Source organism: Carlito syrichta, unplaced genomic scaffold (genome assembly GCF_000164805.1).
Source record: "Carlito syrichta isolate Samal-C Ts95f unplaced genomic scaffold, Tarsius_syrichta-2.0.1 Scaffold308201, whole genome shotgun sequence".
NCBI classification, from domain to species: domain Eukaryota; kingdom Metazoa; phylum Chordata; class Mammalia; order Primates; family Tarsiidae; genus Carlito; species Carlito syrichta.
This window is the reverse complement of record NW_007252297.1, coordinates 58,259-85,353: the sequence shown is the minus strand read 5'-3', so window position 1 is coordinate 85,353 and position 27,095 is coordinate 58,259. Positions and strand designations below refer to the sequence as shown.

The 27,095-nt window shown below is 46.7% G+C and overlaps 1 protein-coding gene across 3 annotated transcripts; it reads right to left on the bottom strand.

The window, feature by feature from the left end:
• Positions 1 to 11,019: 11,019 nt before the first annotated feature.
• RBM23 (RNA binding motif protein 23) lies at positions 11,020 to 26,025 on the bottom strand. 3 transcript variants are annotated; one of them, XM_008065268.1, is made up of 14 exons: positions 25,840 to 26,025; positions 21,493 to 21,568; positions 20,811 to 20,932; positions 20,278 to 20,325; positions 16,139 to 16,312; positions 15,391 to 15,444; positions 15,151 to 15,268; positions 14,904 to 15,056; positions 14,680 to 14,817; positions 14,253 to 14,318; positions 12,541 to 12,736; positions 12,340 to 12,453; positions 12,161 to 12,245; positions 11,020 to 12,077 (listed from the first exon to the last, which is right to left on the bottom strand). In XM_008065268.1, the coding sequence occupies exons 2-14, from the start codon at positions 21,556 to 21,558 to the stop codon at positions 12,074 to 12,076; spliced, it is 1,338 nt and encodes a 445-aa protein (XP_008063459.1). In that variant the 5' UTR covers positions 21,559 to 21,568; positions 25,840 to 26,025; the 3' UTR covers positions 11,020 to 12,073. The 3 variants fall into 3 exon arrangements, with proteins under 3 accessions (XP_008063459.1, XP_008063460.1, XP_021571826.1); XM_008065269.1 differs by lacking the exon at positions 11,020 to 12,077 and having other exon boundaries at positions 12,157 to 12,245; XM_021716151.1 differs by lacking the exons at positions 11,020 to 12,077; positions 25,840 to 26,025 and adding an exon at positions 23,289 to 23,308 and having other exon boundaries at positions 12,157 to 12,245.
• Positions 26,026 to 27,095: the final 1,070 nt, after the last annotated feature.

Here is a 27,095-nt window from a genome sequence, read left to right as displayed (position 1 = left end):
GCAATCCACTCACCTCAGCCTCCCAAAGGCGCAGAATTACAGGCTGAGCCACCAAGCCCAACTCATTTTAATTTTTCAAGGGGACCCACAAATTATACTAAGGGAGAGGGTACAGTACAGGGTGGGAACCTTAGTCCCAGATCACTGATAAGAGTCTGTGATTCTTGTGAAATGGTACACGCAATCTGATGTATTTGTGCAGTCCTGCATTTGTCTGAGAATAGGGTTATTGAATTTCATCATATTCACAAAAAGGTCTGTGACCCAACAAGTCACAAATCATTGATGGTACTGGTTGCCTCTGGAAAGAGTAACTGGGTGGGTAGAAGTCAGGAGTGGTTTGGGAGGCTGAGGTGAGTGGATTGCCTGAGCCCGCGGGTTTGAGACCCTGCTGGGGAACTTGGTGAGACCGCATCTCTACAATAAATCAAAAATTAGCCGGGCGTGGTAGCACGCGCCTGTAGTTCCAGCTACTTGGAAGGCTGAGGCAGAAGGATCGCTGGAGTCCAGCAGGCTGAAGCTGTGGTGGCCGGGAGAGTACCACTGCACTCCAGTCTGGGTGACAGAGTGAGACTCCAACTCAAAAATAAAACAGCTGCCAAAGAGGTAGTGGAAGAACTAGAACTAAGATTGAACATGTGGCTATTGGGGGTAAAGTAAAGCAGGGGTTGGGTTCTAGAAGGAGAATATCACCAATGGGCAAATGTGGCAAGAGGAGGATGAGGAACAAGAAAGTAACAGTGCCTTTCATGTGGCAGAAGCTTAAAACACGTATATTTTATATGGAAGATGATGACAACGAGACCTCCCCCAAGAGGGGAGCCACACACCACAAGCCTCCCTCCCCCCAACTCAACCAGTCCCATCAGCCCGCCCCATCTGTGTGTTCCCTCCAGACGCCTACAGAGCTCAGAACAGACGGAAGCTGAAGCCAGACTCCCGCCAGACTTGAGAGAAGTGGGGTCTCCTCAGAGAGCCAAGCTCATTCTTCTCTCTCCCTCTGATCAATGCAAAGTAGAGCTGTTCATCTGCGCTGGAGTGAAAGGTCAGCAAATGGCTTTGGGGCCTGAGCTGCCTCAGTGGCAGGGTCTCCTCTACCCTCATGCACCTCTTAACTCCTGCAATTTTACCTCTCTATTCTCGTACCAGCCCCTGACCAGCCCCTACTACTCCCATTCCCCTTTGCCCACAAGGCCCCCTCACACAGACTGTGTGTGCTCTCCTTTGAGGGCCAGAGAAGAGGGCAGTCCTCTGTCTGTAAATCCCTTAGCTCTGGGCCTCTGCTTACAGAGACCTTTAGGACCTGCTGCATCAACCCTCTCTAGAGAGAGACAGGAGCAGGGATTCTCCTCTTATGAAAGGCTGCCAGAGGCTACTTGGAAGGCTGAGGCGGAAGGATCGCCGGAGCCCAGCAGGTCGAGGCTGCGGTGGCCGGGAGCGGCCACTGCACTCAAGTCTGGGCGACGGAGTGAGACTCCAACTCAAAAAAAAGAAAAAGAAAGGCTGCCAGAGTTGTGAATGGAAGTCCTCTGGGTTAAACTCTCACGCCCAAGTAGTACACATACACACACGCACACACCTTTTTATTAATCAAACATAGTTTCAATTCATATCAATCTAAGTTTTATCCACAAATGCTTGAAGACATTTTGTTCCCTTAAGGTACTAAACATCTGCAATATGCCAATCACTGTGCTGGGCCCTATGGAGAACAAATACATGTAAGATACCATTCTTGCCCTTCAAGTAGCTTATAATTAAGCTGGGAAGATGGGCCAGGGCGGTATAGCCCAAAACAGGCAAAAAAGCAGTAAGCTATGCCACATTCTTTTTTTTTTTTTGAGTTGGAATCTCACACTGTTGCCCAGACTGGAGTGCAGTGGCACATTCATGGCCACTGCAGCCTCAACCTGCTGGGCTCAGGTGATCCTTCCGCCTCAGCCTTCCAAGTAGCTGGAATTACAGGCATTCACCATCATGACCAGCTAATTTTTTGATGTATTGTAGAGATGAGGTCTTATTGCTCAGGTTGGTCTCGAATGTGTGGGCTCAAGCAATCCTCTCACCTCAGCCTCCCAAAGTGCTGGGATTATAAGCGTGAGTCACTGTGCCCAGTCACTACGCCATATATCATGTGATCTAGGAATTCTGAATGGAAGACACATTTTAGAAACTGACCTTAAAGAATACATAGGCTAGCTGGGCTCAGTGGCTCAGCCTGTAATCTGTGCCTTGGGAGGCTGAAGTGAGTGGATTGCCTGAGCCCGTGGGTTCAAGACCCGCCTGGGCAACTTGGTGAGACCTCATCTCTACAATAAATCAAAAAAATTAGCCAGGCGTGGTAGCGCACGCCTGTAGTTCTGGCTTCTTGGAAGGCTGAGGGGGAAGGATCACCTGAGTCCAGCAGGTCGACACTGGGGTGGCCAACATGAGACTCCAACTCAAAAAAAAAGTTTTAAATTTTAATGAGGTCCAATTTATTTACTATTCCATAGACCTTTTAAAATAGTTTTTAAACTTTGAATTGGTTTTTATTTTTAATTTTTGAGTTGGAGTCTCACTCTGTCGCCCAGACTGGAGTGCAGTGGCCGCTCCCGGCCACCGCAGCCTCGACCTGCTGGGCTCCGGCGATCCTTCCGCCTCAGCCTTCCGAGAAGCCAGAACTACAGGCGTGTGCTACCACGCCCAGCCAATTTTGTTATTTATTATAGAGATGAGGTCTCACCAAGTTGCCCAGGCGGGTCTCGAACCTGCGGGCTCAGGCAATCCACTCACCTCAGCCTCCCAAGGCGTGGGATTACAGGCTGAGCCACTGAGCCCAGCTCCTCTCTGGTTTTCTGAACCTCAGCAATGCTATCCTAAGTCTACAATGAAGATACGAATACCAACATTGTAGGAGTCATGAGGACTAAAAAGCACAAAGATCTTTGTGATTTGTCAAGAGTTATAAAAATGAGCAGTATAAGCTGTAATGCTTTTTGCAATCTATGTCCTGGCCTCTTATTTAGGCACCCAAACAGCTTGTTAAACTCTCAAAGCACAGAGATACAAAAAAAAAATTTTTTTTTTAGTTGGAGTCTCACTCTGTAACCCAAGCTGGAGTGCAGTGGCACACTCATGGCCACCGCAACCTTGACCTGCTGGGCTTAGGTGATCCTTCCACCTCAGCCTTCCAAGTAGCTGGAACTACAGGCACATGCCACCATGCGCCCAGCTAATTTTTTAATTTATTGTAGAGATGTGGTCTCGCAAAGTTGCCCAGGCTAGCCTCAAATCCATGGGCAGGCAATCCTCTCACCTCAGCCTCCCAAAGTGCTGGGATTATAGGTATGAGCCACCGTGTCCAGCCAGAGATACAAATTTAAGATGTGGGCCACAACGTCCAACGTTCTTCCCCACAGGACTCACAGGTAATCTATTATTGGATTTTGTTGTTTGCAGAAGGGTTGGGGAAGATTGGCAACTGAAGCCTAAGTAATGATACTAGACTGAACAAGTTTTTTTTTTTTTTGAGTTGGAGTCTCACTCTGTCGCCCAGGCTGGAGGGCAGTGGCCACTCCCGGCCACCGCAGCCTCGACCTTCTGGGCTCCGGTGATCCTTTCGCCTCAGCCTTCCAAGTAGCTGGAGCTACAGGCTCGCGCAAGTTCTTATGTTCAAATTGTACCGTGTCTTTAAGGAGAGGATCTTTGATGAATTAACATACTTATTCAGAAAGGAAATTGCCAGGGTAGGGCAAGGCTCTGGAGCACAACAAAGGCAGGTTTTATAGAAATGCTTGGGGGAGATTAGGAGGGTCACTAGGGAAAGGGTTATAGCCCTATAGAACAGAGAGTGCTCTAAAGTTTTCCTCAGCCAAAGTAAAGGCATGTGGGGGATGAGAGAAGAGCTTGAAGGCACCTGGGGGGGGGGAGTGAAGGTACCTGGGTGTGAGGGGAGGGCTCATGTTGATTTTTCAAAACCATTTAGTTGTAATCTATACAAGGCCTCAGGCATAAAGAGATAGGACTAGTGGAATTTGCTGGTTCTAAGCTGGTTGCATGTGACCCAGGACCTTGTGAACCTGGGACGTTAGCTCAGGGACAATTAAAGGTTTATCTTCACCATTGCCCCACCTTACTTCACCTGTTACAAGCCTTGAGCATTCTCTGAAGTTGGGAAGCACGATGAGGTCAGCTGGAAAGTCAAGTAAGTAGGCATCCAGAGGAATGGGAGTACTAATGACAGTAACAAGTTCCAAGCCTTTCACACTATCAGATGCTCACAGTATCCCAATGAGCTAGGTTTATAGATGAGTGTGAGTTAGAGAAGTGATTTGCCAAAGCTTCTTCAGCCAGTTTGTGACAGAAAAGGGATCTGAACCATGAGTGTGGCACCAGAGTGTGACACAGGGTAGCGATCCCCTAGCTTGCTTGCCCAGGAGTTGAGGAGGCTCATTCTTAGCACCGCTCATTCTAAACAAGTAGGTTTTCTGATGCTTGTAAGCTGATTGAAGTTCCCATCCTTTCTGGAACATTGGCGCATCTGACAAGTCTCTGATTTCCAAGGTCATTGTTTCCCCTTTCTACAATCCAGCGCTGACTGGCTCCTTTCCAGTCTTCAGTTACCTCATCCATCTACCCATTGCTCTCAAAAATAACTGCCTAATGGCTCTCCAGTAACTCCAGCCAACTCCCTAAAGGCTCTTGAGAGCAGATCATCTGGGATAGCTAACAGAACTCCTCCAACTTTTTAAAGTGATCTTTGATCGCTGTTTCATTGCCTCCATTTTCCCACAGGATCTTAGTTGGTCTTCTTCACCTCACATTCACAGAGCTCTCAACCGAAAACACACCTTGAGAGTAAACAAGTTCTGGATATAGAGTGCAAAAGTTGGGAGGAAAGGGAAAGGATATCTGAAGCTAGAAGATGCAGACACACTGCTTCTCAGACCAGAATTCTTTCCCTGCATCCAGTTCATGACTATTGCTTCCACCTGGTTGCCATGGAAGCATCAGTCTCTGATGGATGGCAAAGAGTACTTTTGAAAGTATCACAGGCTACCATGGTAACACCAAAAAGCGTAAAGTTGCATCTTTTCTCTTGGAGGAGTGAGGAAGAAATGGATGGGGCTGCTAGGAAAAGCAGGCTAGAAGGGACAGCCTTTGGAAAGCCTGGTTCTGACTTTAACAGAGAGGGAATTAAATTCCACAGACATTTAATATGTGCAAGGCGAAGCAACAATGAAAAAGACATCCATGGTTGGCCTGATCAGGCTGTAACCTGATATAATTCTAATGATAGAGTTTGCCAAGAACTGTAAATAAGACCCACAATAAGATAAAGAATACTGAAGCCGGGCTCGGTGGCTCAGCCTGTAATCCCGCGCCTTTGGGAGGCTGAGGTGAGTGGATTGCCTGAGCCCGCGGGTTCGAGACCCGCCTGGGCAGCGAGACCTCATCTCTACAATAAATCAAAAAATCAGCAGGGCTTGGTAGCGCATGCCTGTAATTCCAGCTACTTGGAAGGCTGAGGTGGAAGGATCGCCGGAGCCCAGCAGGCGAGGTTGTGGTGGCCGGGAGCGGCCACTGCACTCCAGTCTGGGCGACAGAGTGAGACTTCAACTCAAAAAAAAAAAAAGAATACTGAAAAGGGAGATTAACTCCAACTAGGAAAGCCTCAGACTCATAAAAGACAGGCTTTTGACCAGCAGAAGGGGGAAAGAGAGTACAAGATAGGCAAAGACATGGAGTAGAAAAATTCAGTTTACTGAGAGCTATGCATGCAGAGTTAGAAAAAGTGACACTTCCCCACTGATTCCAATGTCTTGGCTTGCACATTGGTGCTGAGAGGCAGGTAAGGTTAAGATCAAGGGATCTGAAGCCAGACTGCTTGGATTGAAATTCTCAACTAGCCGGGCTCGGTGGCTCAGCCTGTAATCCCGTGCCTTTGGGAGGCTGAGGTGAGCGAATTGCCTGAGCCCGTGGGTTCGAGACCCGCCTGGGCAGTAAGACCTCATCTCTACAATAAATCAAAAAATCAGCCGGGCGTGGTAGCGCATGCCTGTAATTCCGGCTACTCGGAAGGCTGAGGCGGAAGGATCGCCGGAGCCCAGCAGGTCGAGGCTGCGGTGGCCGGGAGCGGCCACTGCACTCCAGTCTGGGCGACAGAGTGAGACTCCAACTCAAAAAAAAAAAAAGAAATTCTCAACTTTGTGTGATTATGGGGCAAATTATTTAATTTATTTGGGCACAAGTTTCCTTGTTTAAAAAGTAAAGATAAACTGAGCTAGGTGACTCAGCCTGTAATCCCACGCCTTTGGGAGGCTGAGGTGAGTGGATTGCCTGAGTCCGCGGGTTCGAGACCCGCCTGGGCAACTTGGCGAGACCTCATCTCTACAATAAATCAAAATCAGCTGGGCATGGTAGCGTGTGCCTGTAATTCCAGTTACTCGGAAAGCTGAGGCGGAAGGATCACTGGAGCCCAGTGGGTCAAGGCTGCGGTGGCCGGGAGCAGTCGCTGCACTCCAGTCCGGGTGACGGAATGAAACTCCAACTCAAAAAATAAAATAAAATAAAAATAAAAAGTAAAGATAATAAAACAATCTACCTTAGAGAAGTATTATGAGGATTAGATTATTTAATACACATAAAGCGATTAAAGGCAGGTCTAACCCACAAATCTTGTAAAAAATTCTTTTTTGAGTCAGAGTCTCACTCTGTTGCCCAGGCTGGAATGCAGTGGCATGCTCACAGCCACCCCAGCCTCGACCTGCTATGCTCAGGTGATCCTTCCACCTCAGCCCTCCAAGTAGCTGGAACTACAGGCATGTGTCCATGCCCAGCTAATCTTTTGATTTATTGTAGCGATGAGGTCTCACCAAGTTGCCCAGGCTGGTCTCGAACCTGTGGGCTCAGGCAATCATCTCACCTTGGCCTCCCAAAATGCTGGGATTATAGGTGTGATCCATCATGCCTGTCCAAATCTTGCAACAATTTTATCAGTTATCATTATGCCACCTCACATTTCAGAACCACTCACTATAGCCTCCTTTCGACTGCCCAAGTAATCGCTCCTTCTCACCAAACTTTGTTGTTTTTTTTTGAGTTGGAGTCTCACTCTGTCACCCAGACTGGAGTGCAGTGGCCGCTCCCAGCCACCGCAGCCTCAACCTGCTGGGCTCCGGCGATCCTTCTACCTCAGCCTTCCAAGTAGCTGGAACTACAGGCGTGTGCTACCACACCCAGCTAATTTTTTTTTTTTTTTTTTTTTTTAGTTGGAATCTCGCTCTGTCGCCCAGACTGGAGTGCAGTGGCCATTCCCGGCCACTGCAGCCTCGACCTGCTGGGCTCTGGCGATCCTTCCGCCTCAGCCTTCCGAGTAGCTGGAGTTATAGGCATGCGCTACCACGCCCAGCTGATTTTTTGATTTATTGTAGAGATGAGGTCTCGCTGCCCAGGCGGGTCTCGAACTCGCGGGCTCAGGCAATCCACTCACCTCAGCCTCCCAAAGGCGTGGGATTACAGGCTGAGCCACCGAGCCCGGCTAGCTAATTTTTGATTTATTGTAGAGATGAGGTCTTGCCAAGTTGCCCAGGCAGGTCTCGAACCCACGGGCTCAGGCAATCCACTCACCTCAGCCTCCCAAAGTGCTGGGATTACAGGCTGAGTCACCGAGCCCGGCTCTCACCAAACTCTTTACAGGGAAAAGAGAGACTGTGCTATAACTCCTCCCTTCAAGTTTTTTTTTTTTTTTTTTTGAGTTGGAGTCTCACTCAGTCGCCCAGATTGGAGTGCTGTGGCCGCTCCCGGTCACCACAGCCTTGACCTGCTGGGCTCCAGCGATCTTTCCGCCTCAGCCTTCCAAGTAGCCAGAACTACAGGCGTGCGCTACCACACCGGCTAATTTTTTTTTTTGATTTATTGTAGAGATGAAGTCTTGACAAGTTGCCCAGGCGGGTCTCGAACCCGTGGGCTCAGGCAATTCACTCACCTCGGCCTCCCAAAGCGCGGGATTACAGGCTGAACCACCGAGCCCGGCCCCCAAGTTTTTAACTCAATTCCCTTTATCATAAGCACCAGGACTAAAGGGTAACTCAGATCTGGGAATTGTTAGGCGTCTAAGGAGGAAATAGGCAGAATTACTATGTCAAGAACACAGCAGTACAAAGAACAGGAAGAAAATATCAACACCTTAGAAAAGACAGAGGCATAGATCATAAGCCCAAAGTCAGGTGGAAATCCTGTTTAGAATTGAGAACTGGTGGGGAAGTTTCAACGCTCCTAGGAAAGGATCTGGGTCAGTCTCACCTCTACCCTACCCTAGCCACCATGCTCAGGGAGGGATGTTGAGGGGGTTCTTTTACCTTGGACTGGGCCCAGAGGTTCACCGCCCCCTTCCCTACACTCTAACCACCGCCTATGGAGGGATGAGTAACAAGATGTGACTGAGTCACAGGAACACCAGCTGCCACTCACCAGATGCCATCACCTTATATGAGGTAAGACTAGCTCAGAAAAGTTCTTAGATGTTTCTTTACTTCCACCACTGTCTCCTTCCCAGCAGGAGGCTGTGTGAAGAACCAAGAACAAGGACAAACTGAAGTGAAAGGACCAAAGTGCAGGAAGGCCAAAGTAGCCAGGGATGAGAAATAAGGAAACCAAACAGAGGAAAGCAAGGAGGCAAGGACTGTGAATACTTATAATAGTTCGGAAGTATCCAAGCCAGACAAGAGGCCTGGTTCATGGCCTTAGGATGACTAACAAAATTGGTCCCCACTGTGCTTCTCAAGATGCATTAGCAGCCAAATCAATAACTATAGGGGTACTGGGACATGGCCAGCAGCTCCTACCTAAAAATAGCACATCCTCCTTCCCGTCCCCCAGGTTCAGAGAGCAAACCAGAATAGGACCAGGAATGGGTGGGGGTGGCAGTGAAGAACAACGGCAGGTGAGACTGCAGGCCTGGAAGAATCAGGAATGCTGTTATGGGTTAAATGTGTCTCCCAAAGTTCACGTTGGAAATTTAATTCCCAATGCAACACTGCAAGAGATGGGGCCTAATACAAGGTGATTGGGTCACGAGGAGAAATCCCTCATGAATGGATTAATGTCACCGTTACAGGAGCAGGTTATCACAAGAAAGTACTGTTACATAGCAAGTTCAGCCCCTGATGCTTTTGTGTCAAGTGCTTGCCTCCACCTTGTGCTCTTCTGCTGTGGGATGACACTTGCCAGATGCAGGCACCTGCTCTTAGACTTCCCAGCTTCTAGAACTGTGAGAAACATATATATATTTTTTGAGTTGGAGTCTCACTCTGTCACCCAGACTGGAGTGCAGTGGCCACTCCCAGCCACTGCAGCCTCGACCTGCTGGGCTCCAGCGATCCTTCCGCCTCAGCCTTCCGAGTAGCCGGAACTACAGGTGTGCGCTACCACGCCCGGCTAATTTTTTAATTTATTGTAGAGATGAGGTCTCGCTGCCCAGGCGGGTCTCGAACTCACGGGCTCAGGCAATCCACTCACCTCAGCCTCCCAAGGCACAGGATTACAGGCTGAGCCACCAAGCCCGGCAGATGTAAATATTTTTTGTCAGGGTCTGTTATCAAGGTTAGAGAGCAGTGGTGGTACAATCATGGCTCACTATAGCCTCAAACCTTTGGGTTCAGAGGATCCTCTTGCCTCAGCCTCCCAGACAGCCGAGATTATGCGTGTGCCACCATAACCAGCTATTTTAAAAAAATGTTTGTAGAGATGGAGGTATCACTATGTTGTCCAGGCTGTTGAACTTCTGGCTTGGCCTCCCAAAGAGCTGAGATTACAGGCATGAACCACCACGCCAGACCCCAGCTTATTTTCTTTATAAATTACCCAGCCTGTGGTATTGTTATAGCAGCAGCAAATGGGCTAAGACAGGGAACTAAAGTTCCAGTGGCCTTTTATGACACAAGCAGGCCTCAAGTACTTAATGATCTTGTTAAAAGCAACCCCAGAGGCTAATATCACTGCTTGGAAGTCTGAGAGCTGACAAATTAAAACCTAACAGCAATTATCCATATTTTTAGAATAAAGTCTTAGCATTCTGTTGCCATAGAGATCAGTAAAGAATGGAGGAGTCCCACAGAGAACCTGCCTTTAATTCAGGTCTCCTTTCAGTTGGTTCCTGAGCTGGTGAGCCAGGTTCTTCCTCATCCTTTGTTATAAGGCTAACAAAGCAGACGGAGGAAGGTGCACCTCCCTTTCCACAGAGCTACTCCTGGAATACTGTTCCCTGGAATTCACTGGTCCCAGGCCTGTTATCCTAGGCCGAGCCATATGGAAGGTAAAGGTTGAGGGGACTGACAGAGGAAAAATGTCAGGTATCAGGTCAGGGGAACCCTGATGTACAAGACCCAAAACCCTTTGGATACTGGCCTGGGACTACTACTCCAAATAGGACCCAAGGCAGGTACAGAGGCCAATAAGATAAGAACGGTGAACTTAAACTCCTTAAGATCACAAAACACCCTGAGAGAAAGTGCAGAATGTGTTACTGCCACACTGCCATCTACTGGAAAGATAAGATCTGTCTCGTAGGCAGAAAGGAGGCGCCTGGGTCTGTCCAGTGGATAGGTAGGGACGGAGAGAGAGTTAAGATGAAGACAGGCCGGGCTTGGTGGCTCAGCCTGTAATCCCACGCCTTTGGGAGGCCGAGGTGAGTGGATTGCCTGAGCCCGCGGGTTCGAGACCTGCCTGGGCAACTTGGCGAGACCGCATCTCTACCATAAATCAAAAATTAGCTGGGTGTGGTAGCGTGCACCTATAGTTCCAGATACTCGGTAGACTGAGGCGGAAGGATCGCTGGAGCCCAGTAGGACAAGTGGCTGGGAGTGGCCACTGCACTCCAGTCTGGACGACGGAGTGAGACTCCAACTCAAAAAAAAAAAAAAAAAAAGAAAATGAAGACAGATGCAGATGTGGAACCTTACCCAGGTGTAAGCCTTTTATCCATTTTTCTTTCTAAAGAAGATGAAATAAAATAAAAATAAAGGAAAGAAAACACAATGGTATTACAAATGTTTTATATCCCTAGAACCATCATGGTTTTGGCTCATGAGAAGTTAACATCAGACAGACACACCAACAGAGACCACACACATATGGGCAGTGGCCACATGGAGGCTTACCTTTTGTACAAAGTTTATATATATATATATATGTGTGTGTGTGTGTATATTTATGTACACAGACACACGGGTATAAAATCCAGTGAGAAGGGTTCACAGGTGCCCAGGTAGGGGATGGGAGTGGCTTTAACCACCAAGGTTGAGACCACAGTAGAGGCACACAGCAAGTGGTAGAGAGTTGCAGCCTCCCTCCATCATCCCACCCTGGGCCAAAGGAAAGACCCGGGAGGAAGGACACCTATACAAAGGAAGATGAAACATACCCCACCTTTTACAAAACTCCTGAAAGCCCCGAAGGAATCCAAAATGCCTGGCAGAATAGATCACTCCCACACCTTCCAGCAAGATGCTGAGCCTACAGTAGTTCTGGCCTTAAGCTGTACCAAGCTGAGGTCTAAGGCTGGCTTCACAATGCATATGTTCATGCTATCTTCCAGGGCCCTTGTAGCAGAAAACCAGCAACTTCAAGGCTCACCACCCAAACTTCAAAGTCCTCTTGTTTCAGAGGTCCTGAAGGTTTTACTTGACAGATGGAAGGGAAAAGGTATAGGAAAGAGAGGTTAGTTTCTTCAGTTAATGCCCTGTAGCCTTCCCAGTGGGGGAGGAATCGAGGAATTACTAAGAGGTGGTTGGAAAGGGCAGGAAGGTAATCTTGGAGACGATACACATGGAGAAACAAGTATTCGGTGTGTGTGTAAATTCTGTTCTCTTCAACTGGGGGCTTTGCTCAAGCAGAGTCCATTTTCAGTGGGGCTGTAGGCAGGAGCCCTTCTTGGTGTCTAAGGGTGGCCTCAATTCCCTCAGATTCAATGTCCATGCCCCTAGGATGGCTTGGTCCACAAAATGGAGAAAATGGGCTGTGGAGGAGTAGATGTGGAGATGGGAGTGGCAGGATCCAGAGGCACAGGGAGACAGTGTACTGTGCCACCGATTTACCTGTGGAAGGGAGAAGAGGTAAATAGGAAGCCAAAGGAAAGAGAATACCCGAAGACTAAAATGAGCTATGCCCTGGGACTCACATAGTTTGCGGGGTAAAGAGGCTGGAGAGCTGGAAGCACTGGGAGGCGATTGCCTGGGAGGCAAGGTTCAGGGCCGGACTCAGAGCTAGAACAAAGAGAGGCAGAGTGAGTGAGCAACACAACATATTCCTTCTTTTCAGGGCCCAACCCTTCTCTCCCTTTCTCAAAGCCAATTCTACCTGTCAGAGCTGCTGGGTTCAGGGCCCCCAAGGGAACTGCTCCATTCAGCTGCAAGGCAGCAGCTTGGGCAGCGGCAGCAGTAGCAGCTGTGGTTGGCAGCTGAATTCCAGAGCCTAAACGAAGAAGAAAAGGTGGGGTTAAGTCCTGACTCTTGATCTAAAATTCAGTCCCTTGTTCTTCACCCTTTGGAGATACTCTACCTTCTGCCAATTTGGCCATGAGCTGCAAACGGCCACCCGCTGATCCCAAATCCAGCTCCTGGTCCCCATCAGGAAAAGTGATGTCTGTGCCACCATCCAGTCGCTCAGTAACATGGCCAACCCTCATAGGCCGACCGGCAAGCTCAAAGCCATTCAACTGTTCCAGGGCCCGCCGGCCACACTCAGAGTCGGAGAACTATGAGAAACCCAGGCCATGTCAGTCACTTTCTGGCCACAGATATGTTCTTAAAGCCCCAATAACAACCCCTAGTCCGACGATCCCAGGAAAATAGCATGCTCTCTGTGGTACAAACTTTTCTGTCCCAGGGAGTATGATCTACGCCCATTGCCTCAAAATGTGTCTCTGAAAAGGATCTTTTACGACTGACTCAGTGGAAGTCACTTTTCAAACTTCCAACTCTAACAAGGCAAAAATCTGTTATCTGTAGAGAACCTAGCCTGACAGATTATTTTACAAATGGGCAGATACGATAGAAAACAGGATGAGAGCCAAGGCTCCTGGGCTGTTAATCCAATTCTTTGGACTAGTAAGTTTTAGCTCTCAATCAATTACTAAGAATCTGGAACTTTGCATTCCAGACTTCAGAGAAAACACACCCTAGCGTTGACAGCAAGGCAGCACCTACACCCCCACATACACACCAGTGCTGCTGGTTAAGGAACCTGCTGACCATAAGGCCTCTACTCTCTAGTTCCTTCTCTCAGCAGTGCCAGCAGCATCCTGGTGTAAGGAGAATTCCCAGTCTACTGTTTTGTACATCAAGGTTGTTGACCTAAAAGGCAGGAACACAGGGGCAAAAACACCCCAGAGATAAGCCTTTTCACATCTGTTACACAGAGAACTAGAAAAGGTTACATGCTACCATGAAACTGTCAACACTAGAGCTGGTTTTGTTTATTGTGGTATTACCTGCCCTAGGACCTGGCACATGGTACTAACAGTTCCTAGGAAGGTGGTATATGTGGCTTGCCTTTACTGGACTTTCTGAGGTAAGCAATTCCCATGGTAGACTATAACTAACTGCCCCTCTGTCCTGTATACAACTAGGAGGGTGTATGCTACCTGGATTAACCCCAGAAAATATAAGTTTCTATCAGACTTTGTGGATGGTAGCCAGTATTCAGTCTGAAGTCACATGGGCCTGGGAGAACCAGTTACAGGAATTACAAACAATTTTGTTGGAATGTTAGGAAAAGGTGAAAAGTGCCTACAATTAGGTGGCCTCACATTCTTCCCAAAATGCTTTTTTACTCAAAGACCTTTCTCAATGGATAAATGCTTCAAACAGGGTAGGACCAGAGGGAAGTATAATTTCCTATTCCCATCCCTATTATGAGAATATATCAAACGTATCTTGCAAAGCCCATACCTAACCTCCCTCATGCCCCCAACCTTTTAGCTGCAGCCTGGAATCATTACTATTACCCAAAGAGCAAGTTGCAGCACCAGGGAAGCTGGCAGAATTCCTGGACACCCCCATACCAGGGCCACTGACAGAGTGTAGGAGCAAAGTCAAGATCTCAAGCAATGCACTCATCTCAAGGGGTAGAAGGCTAGTCCAAGCTTCAGGCACCAGGGTTTATGACTCATTTAGACAGTTCCTAAAGGAGGAGGATGAAGCTAAGCTGCAAAATCAGACAAGTGGACAAACCCAAAGTAAAATTGAAAAACGAAAAGACTAGAGACTCACCGTAATGAAACCATAACCTTTAGAGCGGCCAGTATCCGAGTCCTTCATCAGGACAATATTATCAATCTGTAGAATAAGAAGAAATTATTAATAATTTTTTGACTAGCCCACACCTTTGATCTTTCCAACCCAGATTGCTTTAAATACTTCTAACTTTCTAACCAACAAACTACATTTCTCCAAATCTTTTCACAAGAAATTAAGGCTCTCTACCTGACTAATCTTACTTAATCTGAATTCTATGTCTGATGTATTTGTCTACTGAGTCACAGGAATAGAGATGGAGCCCAACATTCACAGCAAGGATCCATATATCCGTTATGGTGCATGCAGTGGGATAATCATGACCTCCAGGAGAACAGACAGTTACACTCACCCTCCCCACTTTTTCCAATTCCCTTTAGAGACGTCTCTCAGATCTACTCACTTTGCCAAAGGGCTCAAAGATGCCCCGGAGCATGTCCTCAGTGATATTGAAGTGTAGGGAGCCCACATATAGGCGCATTGGTCCACCACTGCCTTTCTGCAGGTTATTGGCCATAGCTGCCAGTCTGTTTTTCTCAGCCTGGGGAAGAAGGAAATATTGAGTCAAGTCTCACATTCCCCCTCCCCTTAAAATCTTATATTATGTCAGTTTCTCAGTTTGTTCACCTGTGAAGCCTGTACAATAATAGGCACTCCCAGCAGCCGTTGTCCAGTCAGCCCAATGGCCAGTGGCACAGACTGGATTTCACAGAATTCCACATAGGCAATGCCCTTAGAACGACGTGAGTTCCGATCTGAGATGATACGTACATCACGAACCTATTTCAGGGCACAGAGGAAATCCTGAGTTGGGCATAAAGGGGGATAGACAAAAGACAGGCTACTCAGAAGAAAACTAAGGTGGGAGGGTTACCTTGCCAACAGCAGAGAAGAAATCCTCCAGGTCTCGAGGTCGAATGCGGGCAGCTAACTGCATACAGAAAACTGTGCGGGCATCACGCTCCTCAGGACTCAGATTATCAATCGGCTCCCTAAAGAGTGAAATGTGTTGAGACCACCCCTCCCAATACTTGGTTGCTGTTCTCCAGCTAAGACTGAAATACTACACATTCATATAATGTGGCTCCTTAACAAGTGCTCACTGTCAGCTCACCTGACTGGGCTCTTCTCTCTGAAATGAGGACTCTTACTGTGACCATACCTACGCCTAAGGGATAGAGAAAAACAAAATGTGAAAAACATTTTCACATTGGTCAAATGCTTCCACCACGAGTCTTCCACCACAAGAAAACCAGATTCTAGCACTTCACCTCCCAAGCGAATTATTAATCCCAGCCCTTTCAGCGACGAGTATCCTGCCTATCACAATGGGCTATAAGCACCTTTGGGCAGGGTCCATAATGCACAGTTGTTTTACTCAGATAATGAAACAAAGGTGATCTTTTTTTTGAGTTGGAGTCTCACTCTGTCGCCCAGACTGGAGTGCAGTGGCCGCTACTGGCCACCGCAGCCTCGACCTGCTGGGCTCTGGCGATCCTTCCGCCTCAGCCTTCCAAGTAGCCAGAATTACAGGCGTGTGCTACCACACCTGGCTAATTTTTTTTTAATTTATTGCAGACATGAGGTCTCACTAAGTTGCCCAAGTGGGTCTCGAACCCGTGGGTTCAGGCAATCCACTCACCTCAGCCTCCCAAGGCGCAGGATTACAGGCTGAGCCACTGAGCCCGGCTCAAAGGTGATCTTATTAGCAAAAAGAGATGGGACTGGCAGTGAGAAACTGCTGGGGGGGGGAAGGGGGCACACAACAACAAGGATACCTGCATAATGAATATTTGTATACCTAATCCTGAATTGTACCCCACATATTTAAAATTGAATAAATAAACAATTAAAAATGATACCCAGTGGCAAGTAGAGGACTCCTATAGCGCACACGATCCTCTCGACGCCAGTCCCGACTTCGTGACTCACTACTATGTCGACGATCCCTGCTACGGCTGCGGTGACGACGCTGGCGATCCCGACTTCGGCTCCGACTGCTTCTCCGTCTATGCCGATCCCGGTCTCGACTACGACTAAAGATGTTTTGAAAAAACTATGGTCATGTGACATACAATGTTTTGGTCAACAACCAATCATATATACAGTAGTGGTTCCATAAGATTATAAAGAAGCTGAAAAATTTCTACGGCTTACAGACATCACAGTTGTCATGCTGTAATCAACACATTACTTATGTACTTGTGGTAACGTTGGTGTAAACAAACCTATTGCGCTGTCGTATAAATGTATAATACAAGTAACTATATACAAAGTAAAGCCGGGTACAGTGGTTCATGCCTATAATCCCAGCACTTTGGAAGGCTGAGGTGAGAGGATTGCCTGAGCCCACAGGTTCAAGACCAGCCTGGACAACTTGGCAAGACCTCATCTCTACAATAAATAAAAAATTAGCCAGGAATGGTGGCACATGCCTGTCATTTCAACTACTTGGAAGGCTGAGGCAGAGGGACCACCTGAGCCCAGCAGGTCGAGGCTGCAGTGGCTGTGAGCATGCCACTGCACTTCAGCCTGGATGAGAGAGAGATTCCAACTCAAAAAAAGAAAAAAACATAGTGAGACTTCGTCTCTCCCGAAAAATTATCCAGAGCAACCTCTTCGGGTCCCCTCCTGCTGTGGAAGTTTTTCTGTCTTCTCAATAAATTCTATTTTCTCACCTTCAAAAAAAAAAAGGTTATTCAGGCATGGTGGTGGGTTGCCTATAATCCCAGGTATTCAAGAGACTGAGGTGAAAGGATCATCTGAGCCCAAGAGGTTGAGATTTTGGTGAGCTGTGATCGTGCCACTGCACTCCAGCCTGGGTGACAGAGTGAGAACCTAACTCAAAAAAAAAAAAAAAAAGACCTAAAGCACAGTCCGACACAACAGTTCACGTCTATAATCCCAGCACAAGTGGGAGGACTGACAGAGGCCAGCAGTTTGAGACCAGCCAGGGCAACTTTGGCGACACCATGTCCTACAAAAAATTTAAAAATTAGCCAAGAGCTCTGGTACACACCTATAGTCCCAGCTACTTGGGAGGCTGAGGCAGGGGGATCACTTAAGCCCAAGAGATCTAGGTTGCAGTGGGCTATGATTGTGCCACTGTACTTTAGCCTGGGTTACAGCAAAACCCTGCCTTAAAGGGGGGAAAAAAAAAAAACTAAGACACACACATTACCCTAGGCCTATACCGGGTCTTTCTTACACCTCTACATCTTGTCCCACTGGAAGATCTTTAGAAGCAATAATATGCATGGAGCTATCTGATGCAACAGTGCATTCTGGAATACCTCTCCTGAAGGATCTGCCTGAGTCTGTTTTACAGTTAATTTTTTTAATAAGTAAAAGGAATACACTCTAAAATAATGGCAGAAAATATAGTAAATACATAAACCGTTGAAACAGTCACTTATCATCGTTGTGAAGGGTTATGTACTCTAGGTTATTGCATCTTTTGAGTTGGAGTCTCACTTCATCACCCAGGCTGGAGTGCACTGGCACACTCATGGCCACCCCAGCGTCGACCTGCTGGGCTCAGGCAATCCTTCCACCTCAGCCTTCCAAGTAGGTGGAACTACAGGTAGGAGCCAGCATGCCCCGTCAGTTTTTTTATTTATTGTAGAGATGAAGTCTCGCCAAGTTGCCCGGGCTGGTCTCAAACCCATGGGATCAGGCAATTCTCTCACCTCAGCCTCCCAAAGTGCTGGGATTACAGGCTGAGCCACCGAGACCGGCCAAATAAATTTTTTAAAATAGGAAAAAGCTGGCTAGGCGCAGTGGTTCATGGCTATAATCTCAGCACTTTGGGTGGCTGGGTGAGAGGACTGCCTGAGCCCACAGGTTTGAGACCAGCCCAGGCAACTTGGCGAGACCTCATCTCTACAATAAAACAAAAAATCAGCTGGGCGTGGTGGTGTGCACCTGTGGTTCCAGTTACTTGGAAGGCTGAGGCAGAAGGATCACTGGAGCCCAGCAGGTCGACGCTGTGGTGGCCGTGAGCATTCCACTTCATTCCAACCTCGGAGAGAGTGAGATTCCAACTCAAAAAAAAAAAAGGAAAAAGCTTACAAAGATACAAAAAATATTTAGGGATAGCTGTACAATGTTTGTTTTTAAGCTAAATGTTATCACAAAAGAATAAAAAAGTTAAGCTGGGCTTGGTGGCTCAGCCTGTAATCCCAGCGCTTTGGGAGGCTGAGGTGAGTGGATTGTCTGAGCCTGAGGGTTCGAGACCTGCCTGGGCAACTTGGCGAGACCTCATCTCTACAATAAATCAAAAATGAGCTCGGCGTGGTAGCGCGTGCGTAATTCCAGCTACTTGGAAGGCTGAGGCGGAAGGATCGCCAGAGCCCAGCAGGTTGAGACTGCGGTGGCCAGGAGCGTGCCACTGCACTCCGGTCTGAGTGACAGAGTGAGACTCCAACTCAAAAAAAAAAGAATAAAAACATTAAAAAATTAAAGTCTATGAAGTAAAATGGCTATAGTAAGCTAAGATGAATTAATAAAATTTTTAAAAATTTAGTGTAGCTTAAGTATACAATATTTGTAGTCTAAGATAGCATATAGTAACATTCTAGCCTCCATACTCATCTCCACTCACTCTCTGACTCACCCAGAGCAACTTTCAGGGCTGCAATTTAAATTCCCCAAGTACCATATACAGGTGTACCTTTTTTTCCCTTTTATATCATATTTGTTTTGTTTTTTAATTTTTTTGAGTTGGAGACTCAGTCTGTCACCCAGGCTGGAGTGCAGTGGCATGCTCAAGCCACCACAGCCTCGACCTGCTGGGCTCAGACAATCTCACCTCATCCTTCCAAGTAACTGGAACTGCAGGTGCAATCCACCACACCCGGCTAATTTTTTTGATTTATTGTAGAGACAAGATCTCACCAAGTTGCCAGGCTAGTCTTGAACCCCTAGTCTCAGGCAATTCTTTCACCTCGCCCTCCCAAAGCGCTGAGATTACAGGTTTGAGCCACTGTGCCCGGTCATGTCTGTACTGTACCTTTTTAATGTTTAGATACATAAATACTTACCATTGTGTTGTAATTGCCTACAGTATTCAGTACAGTACATGCTGTGGTTTGTAGTTTAGAAGCAATAAGCTCTACCATATAGCCTAATGTGTAGTAGACTATACCATCTAGGTTTGTGTTAGTTAGTACACTTTAAGATGTCACATAATGACAAGATCACCTGATGACGCATTTCTCAGAATGTACCTCTGCTAAGTGCAGCATAACTGTTTGAAAAAGGCAAACAAGGGCTAGGCTTGGTGGCTCAGCCTGTAATCCCAGCACTTTAGGAAGCCAAAGCGAGTGGATTGCCTGAGCCCATGAGTTTGAGACCAGTCCGGGCAACTTGGTGAGACCTCGTTTCTACAATAAATAAAAAATTAAGCCGAGCTCGGTGGCTCATCCTGTAATCCCACGCCTTGGGAGGCTGAGGTGAGAGGATTTCCTGAGCCCGTGGGTTTGAGACCTACCTGGGCAACTTGGCAAGACCTCATCTCTACAATAAATAAAAAATTAGCTGGGCATGGTAGCACGTGCCTGTAGTTCCAGATACTTGGAAGGCTGAGGTGGAAGGATCGCCGGAGCCCAGCAGGTCGAGGCTGCAGTGGCCGAGCGCGGTCACTGCACTCCAGTCTGGGTGACAGAGACTCCAACTCAAAAATAAATAAATAAATAAAAATTAAAAAATAAAAATAAAAAATTAGCCAGGCGTGGAAGCGCACACCTGTAGATCTGGGTACTTGGAAGGCTGAGGCAGAAGGATTGCTGGGGCCCAGCAGGCCGATGCTGGAGTGGCCATGAGTGTGTACTCCAGCCTGGGCGATGGAATGCGACTCCGAATTAAAAAAAAAAACAAAAAACCTCAGAAAGAAAAAGCAAAAGCAAACAAAACCTATTTTGGCCTTTAATGTATAATTTTCCTGGTAACTTTTCCATTTATAAAAATTCCCAAAACTCAATAGACCCCAGAATTTACTGACCTGCGCTTTCTATCCCTGCTTCTACTATGGCTCCGACTCCTCTTCTTCCTATGAAAGACAGCATAAATTCTGACTACTGAGAAGATTTCATTATCTCTATCAAGGAAAAGGAATAACAGTAAGGTCAGGGTGAAACAGAAAGCATGAAAAGACCAAAACCCAGAGGATGATCTGGCAGGATTAGTTTACAGCAATTGCAAACACCAACTTACTCACAGCCCTGAATGCTGTCAGGCATTTGAAGTGGACATTTTCCCCCCAAAGCCAAGCAAAAGCTGGTGTTTCCAAATCAGGGGTCCTCTTGCTATTTTATTCAAATAAAATATATCAATGCTAGGACTGATCCACAAATCTACACTGGAAAGTGAAGACTAGAAGATCGTTAAACCAAGTTACCCCTATTCTCATGAGCCAGTGGAGCCATTACTAAATGTCTACAGTCTTAAACAACCTCCCTGTTCTGGCTGTTTCACCAATGGACACAGTTATTTCCCTTCCCATGATGCCAACCCATTTCTTTACCCCACACTTACTTGCTTATTTCCCCAGTGGTGCTGCTCCCACTGGTACCAATAGCATTGTTGCCAGTGCTGCTGGTGCTGTCTGTCGTACTGATAGGACAGTCCTTTTTAGCCTCTTTCCTTTGTTGCTCTTCCTGAGGAGTTCACCAGGAAAATGTCATAAGGCAAAAGGTGGCAGACACACAGATTCCATTCGGCAAAAGTAACAAAAGTAGACAAGGAAAAAATCAAAGTTCTTGATTATCTAGCCAGTTTTTAAGCACCGAGATCGCCTAACAAAGGGAATAAGAGAGGAAGCAAGGAAACTACCCAGAAGGAAAAGATAAAAAAGACCGATTCTGATGATAAAAAAGACCGAAACTTCAGCTACCCAACTGACGTTTATTTCCCAGGATAGTTAGAAACTGGAGTTAGGTCTGAGGTACACTGACTTTGTATTGTATCACTTCGAGTTATCAGCAAATCACTCATTACCAATACATTATGTGCCCAACCTTGGTTTCTGAGGCCCTCTCTAAAAGTATGGTCCTCGACTACAGTCTCTAGAAAAGCTTACTAAGACTATGCCTTTTATGATTAGTCATCGTACATAATAAAGAAGCAGGGAAAGAGATTTTACAAAATGTTAGAAGTGACAGTTCACAACTACTCTTTCTTATTAACCCAATTTCAAGAGTGAAGTGGGAAATGTTACCTCTTCTTTTTTATAGGGAGCTTCCAGCATGGCCTCAATCACTATATCAAAGTCATCAGATGCCATCGTGTCAGATCTGTGGAAAGGATATCAATATGTAAGAACCTGATTTATATTTTTCCTCTCCTTCCAACATCATGCATTTCACTCATCCTCCAAGAAACAGACTTCAAAATATACATTTCTGGTTCTTTAACTCCAAAGTGATCTTACCGGTTGTTGCTTACGCTAGGTTTATTTTTACACCTTATAGATCTGAACTAGTTCTGCTTTGTGGCTTTAAAATGGTCAAGGATCCAGAAGGAAAATGACTATCTAGAAAGACACAAAATATAACAGAGACCCTGTTCTATGAAAAGCAAATGCTAGTACTCAAAATTACTACTCACTTTGCAGTGGATCCTAGACCTCCATTCTATTGCTCATAATTCTGAAGTAACAGGCTTAAAATTAAATCATAAAAATGGGCATATTTATTTCCAATAAAGGTAAAAATGCAAGACTAAAAATCAGCAGCAAGACAAAACACCAAAATGTAGATTTGCCCTAAAGTCTTCCTCCCAAAATACCCCAAACTTAATTAGGGACTCCTCACTAAGCATTTTCTGTTCAATACCAACTAGTGTTTAGGTAACTCAGAAATATTATCATTAAGATAGGCTTGACCAATCCTACTCTGAAGCCTTTCTTCCTGGCAGGCAGGGTAAAACTTACTTCCCCTAGGCTTTCACAACTAGCAACCGTCTTTCCCAAGGTTGTCTACCACAGGTGTATTAAGTAAGAAAAACAGAAGACACCAAAGAAAATCAACAGGATAAGTCACTCAAAAATTACTGGTCTGGAATTATTGATACACACAACATAGTTGAATCTCAAAATGCTGAAAGAAAATGAACCAAAAAAAGAGTACACATTGAACAATTCCATTTATCTAAAATTCTAAAATATGAAAACATATACTCACAGAAAGCAGATCAGTGGTTGCCTAGGGATAGAAGTGAACAGGGAAGGGCTGGGAGAAAAGGATTTTAAAAGGGCACAAAAAAACCTTTGGGAGTGACAATTTCATGGACGTATAACATAACAAACCCATCAAATTGTACACTTTAATATACAGTTTAATGTATGCCAATTATATGTACTTCAATGATGTTTTAAAATAAAAAACTGACCATTGCCAGGTCATTGCAGCCACTGCCTTGCTAAGCTATGGTGTGGCCATGTGCTCTTTTGAGTTATGGCCGTTGCCATGATTCCTGGCTTTGGCCCCCTCCCCTACCTTGGGGAGTTGAATCTCCTCTTTCTATCTCTAATTTAGTTTTTAAATAAACTGTATTTTCTAACCTAAAAAACAAAACAAAAAACCAAAAAACTAATCTGAGGAATTTCTATGCAAGGAGGCTACCATAATCAGTCCTTCCATAGCCACAAAAGCTTTGTCCTCTTATTTATTTATTTTTTTGAGTTGGAGTCTCACTCTGTCGCCCAGACTGGAGGGCAGTGGCTGCTCCCGGCCACCACAACCTCAACCTGCTGGGCTCCGGCAATCCTTCCGCCTCAGACTTCCTAGTAGCTGGAACTACAGGCATGTCCTACCACGCCCGGCTAATTTAAGCTTTGTCCTCTTAAAAGCAGCTAATGAGCCAGGCTCAGCGGCTCAGCCTGTAATCCTGCACCTTTGGGAGGCTGAGGTGAGTGGATTGCCTGAGTCCATGGGTTCGAGACCCGCCCGGGCAACTTGGCGAGACCTCATCTCTACAATAAATCAAAAATTAGCCGGGCATGGTAGCGCACGCCTATAGTTCCAGCTACTTGGAAGGCTGAGGCAGAATGATCATCAAACAATGCTATCCTGGTTGCCCTCAGAGTCCATACCCTATTTTGATGATTGAATAAGTGTAATAATCAAACCTACCATTTTTATTTTTATTTTTTTTGAGTTGGAGTCTCACTCGGTCACCCAGACTGGAGTGCAGTGGCCGCTCCTGGCCACCGCAGCCTCGCCTGCTGGGCTCCAGCGATCCTTCCGCCTCAGCCTTCCGAGTAGCCAGAATTACAGGCATGTGCTACCATGCCCGGCTGATTTTTTTATTTTATTGTAGAGATGAGGTCTCGCTGCCCAGGCGGGTCTCGAACCCGTGGGCTCAGGCAATCCACTCACCTCAGCCTCCCAAAGGCGCGGGATTACAGGCTGAGCCACCGAGCCTGGCTACACCTACCATTTTTAATACCTACAACTGCTAGGAATAATGCTAAGCATGCTATGGAGATAAGATTCTTAGAAAAAGGAAAACTACTTGGAGCCATTTTTTTTTTTAAAGTTGGAGTCTTACTCTGTCCCCCAGGTTAGTGAAGTACAGTGGCATGCTCAGTCACCGTAGCTTCAACCTGCTGGGCTCAGGTGATCCTTCCACCTCAGCCTTTCAAGTAGCTGGAACTACAGGCACGCGCCACCATGCCAGGCTAATTTGTTATATATTGTAGATATGAGATCTTGCTAAGTTGCCCGGGCTGTTCTTGAACCCATGGGTTCAGGCAATCCTCTTGCCTTGGCCTCCCAAAGTGCTGGGATTACAGGCTGAGCCACCGTACCCAGTTGGAGTCAAATTTAAGACTTAAAATAGCTGGGCATGTATAGTGTATGCTTAAAAATATCAGGAACTAGACTAACTGTAAAATACATTGTCTGGTCTGCTGTGGAAAAATGGTTTGAAAAATAATTTTCTAAGTGGTATAAACTATTTTTTACAATCTGCCCTTTTCTCTCCAAAAGAAATGCTTCTGATTTCTAGAATTGCTCATACTTGACTGCTAGTGCAGGAAAAGGGTAACTTACCATACACACAAAAAACTTTCACTTGCTGACAAACCTCTATAAATGAACCTCTATGTATGGTGTTCTCACTCAGAAACAAAAGAATGAATGTATTCAAACACAAACACAACACACTTTTTTGAAACTTGCAATCTCTCTGGGTTTAGTGTGTCTTTCTAGAAGCAGTAAAGTGCCAAATACTATGCATTTTCAGATTGGGATTTTTCAAACTCTCTTCATGTTCTAATTTCTGGGTCAAGGTCCATTCAAGTTCATCCACATATAGAATATAGGGTTTTTTTGCTATTCTGCTCCAAAAACTGCATCAGAGACCCACAATCAGGGCAGTGCCTAGGTTTTGTTAAAGCAGTTAAGACCCAAGACAGCAGGTAGAACCCACTGCTGAAGGAGCAAGGACAGTGAAGAATCACATTCAGCTCAGTTCAGGAAGAATTCATCAAACGCTGGAGTCCCAGGGGTGATGGTAACGCCATCTCCTGGGTCCGGTCACTGAGCTGGGTACAAACACCTCCAAACTGAAGGCAGCTTAATCGAGAACAGGAACAATGAGAAAAATAAAACATTACTTGAAGGACCACCCTCCCCATGTTTTGTTTTTGTTTGCTTTTTTTTTTTAGGTTGGACCCCAGGCTGGAGTGCTGGCACGCAGCTCACGGCCACCGCAGCCTCGACCTGCTGGGCTCAGATGATCCTTCCGCCTCAACCTTTCAGGTAGCTAGAACTACAGACACATGCCACCATGCCTGGCTAATTTTTTGATTTATTGTAGAGATAAGGCCTCGCCAAGTTGCCCAGGTTGGTCTCGAACCCGTGGACTCAGGCAATCCTCTCACCTCAGCCTCTCAAAGTGCTGGGATTTATAGTCGTGACACACCACGCACAGCCCCATGTTTTTTAAAAAGCCAAGGCTACGTTTTTAAAGAATAGTGCTATAAGTAACCATCTCTGCGAGAGCCAGTGTCCCAGAGCTCAATCCTCCTATGTGGCCTCACTGCGCGTCTACAGAATGTGTAGTCGAAAGAGTTAAGAGGAAATAATAGCCCGTAGAGGACAAGCTTAGTGAACTTGAGTCTTCAAGAGACCGACGAATGAGGAAGAAATCTCAATTCCCTTATCTCTCTCTTTCTGGGTGTGGCAACTGGCGGAAACTGATCAAAACTTAGGGCTCAGAGGGCCGATGCTCCCTTTCCTTTCCAATTTGGGCGACACTAAGGGTCATGGCTGAGGGGACGTGGAAGGAGATCAAAGTCATTGGGATCATCAAAACCGCATCTTTATCAGTATAGAATTTAGACACGTGGGTGCCCACCTCTAAAGTCATGCCAGTGGGCTACATTCAAGTAGTGAATACTTCCAGTTCAAAATACACAAGTCTTTTTTTTTAATTTTAAAAGTTTGCCCGAGTTTGCTCGTGACGCCATTTTCTGCCTGTGACGTCAGGGGGAGGCGCCCTGTAGCAACGTCACGCATAGATGACGTCTGGGGGGGAACCGAGTTTCGGGGTTTCTCACCAATTCCGGGTCCCCGCAGGGGGGTCCCGGTTCTCTCCGTTCCTTTGGATGTGTTGTGGAGCTCGAAGCTCGGCTATTTCCTAGAGTCTCAGCAAGAAAAGTAGCACTGCAGCCGCAGCGGCTGCTTTTCCCGCAAAATGGCGGCAGCACCGCCGTCTTCCAGAACCTTCCCCAATCTGCGCATGCGCCGAAACACCCAGGCGGTGGAAGTACTCACTGGTGTCGTGGCAACAGGCCAAAGTACCAGTTTTCATTGGCTAAAGCTCTCGGTATGGGTGGAGCAAACGCACATGTGTCCTAGCAACCACCAAGTTTCCATTGATTGGCTAACCTCTCAGGGACTCAAGGAAAGTGTAAGCGTCCTATGGTAGCCGTCCATCGCCCTCTCATTGGTTAAACGACTTGCGGATGGCGGGGGGGGGGAAAACCGGAAGGAGAACGAGAGTGAAAGAGCCACGGACCCCGCACCGGGTGCTCGAGTCGACTAGGCAGCGCGATGGGCGGAGCCAACGAGGAGACACGATTGACGTCAGCCTTCCCCTGGACAGCTTTGTGGAGAGCGGTCGCGTTTCACGTCGGATGAGACGGTGAACGCCACACTCCCGTTCTGAGGGGACTGCCTACACAACCCTCCTTGGGAAACGCAGGTATTGCCACAGATTTTTCTTCTCCCACACTCTGCTTTATCCTCATCGCCTGGTCCTACAGGTCACATACCTTCTGCTCAAATCAGTTCCCCATACACCTCCCACTTGCAAGGGTAAACGTGAAGGTTTCTGAGCTGACTCCTCGAGTGCAACAGTACTCCAAGCCCTCTAATCAGAAAGAAAAAACTGATGTCCACCCTCACTTTCCAAGGGCTTCTGGAACCCCCAGCGACTTCAGCTGCCTAATGTAGCTATCAGAAACGTAGTTGGTAATATCGTGAGCCAGTCAGAGGACCTGAGTTCCAATTCTAATTTGGATACTAACATCACGTCATGAACAGATTTCAAAATTTGTCCCTATAAAATAGAAAATTAAGCCGGGCTCGTGGTAGCGCACGCCTGTAATTCTGGCTGCTCGGAAGGCTGAGACGGAAGGATCGCCGGAGCCGAGCAGGCAAGGCTGCGGTGGCCAGGAGCGGCCAGTGCACTCCAGTCTGGGCGACCGAGTGAGACTCAACTCAAAAAAACCCAAAAAAACAATAAAATAGAAAATTGAACTAGATGATCTCTTAGGACTTCAAACCCTAACCCTGTTATTTTATTCAAAGC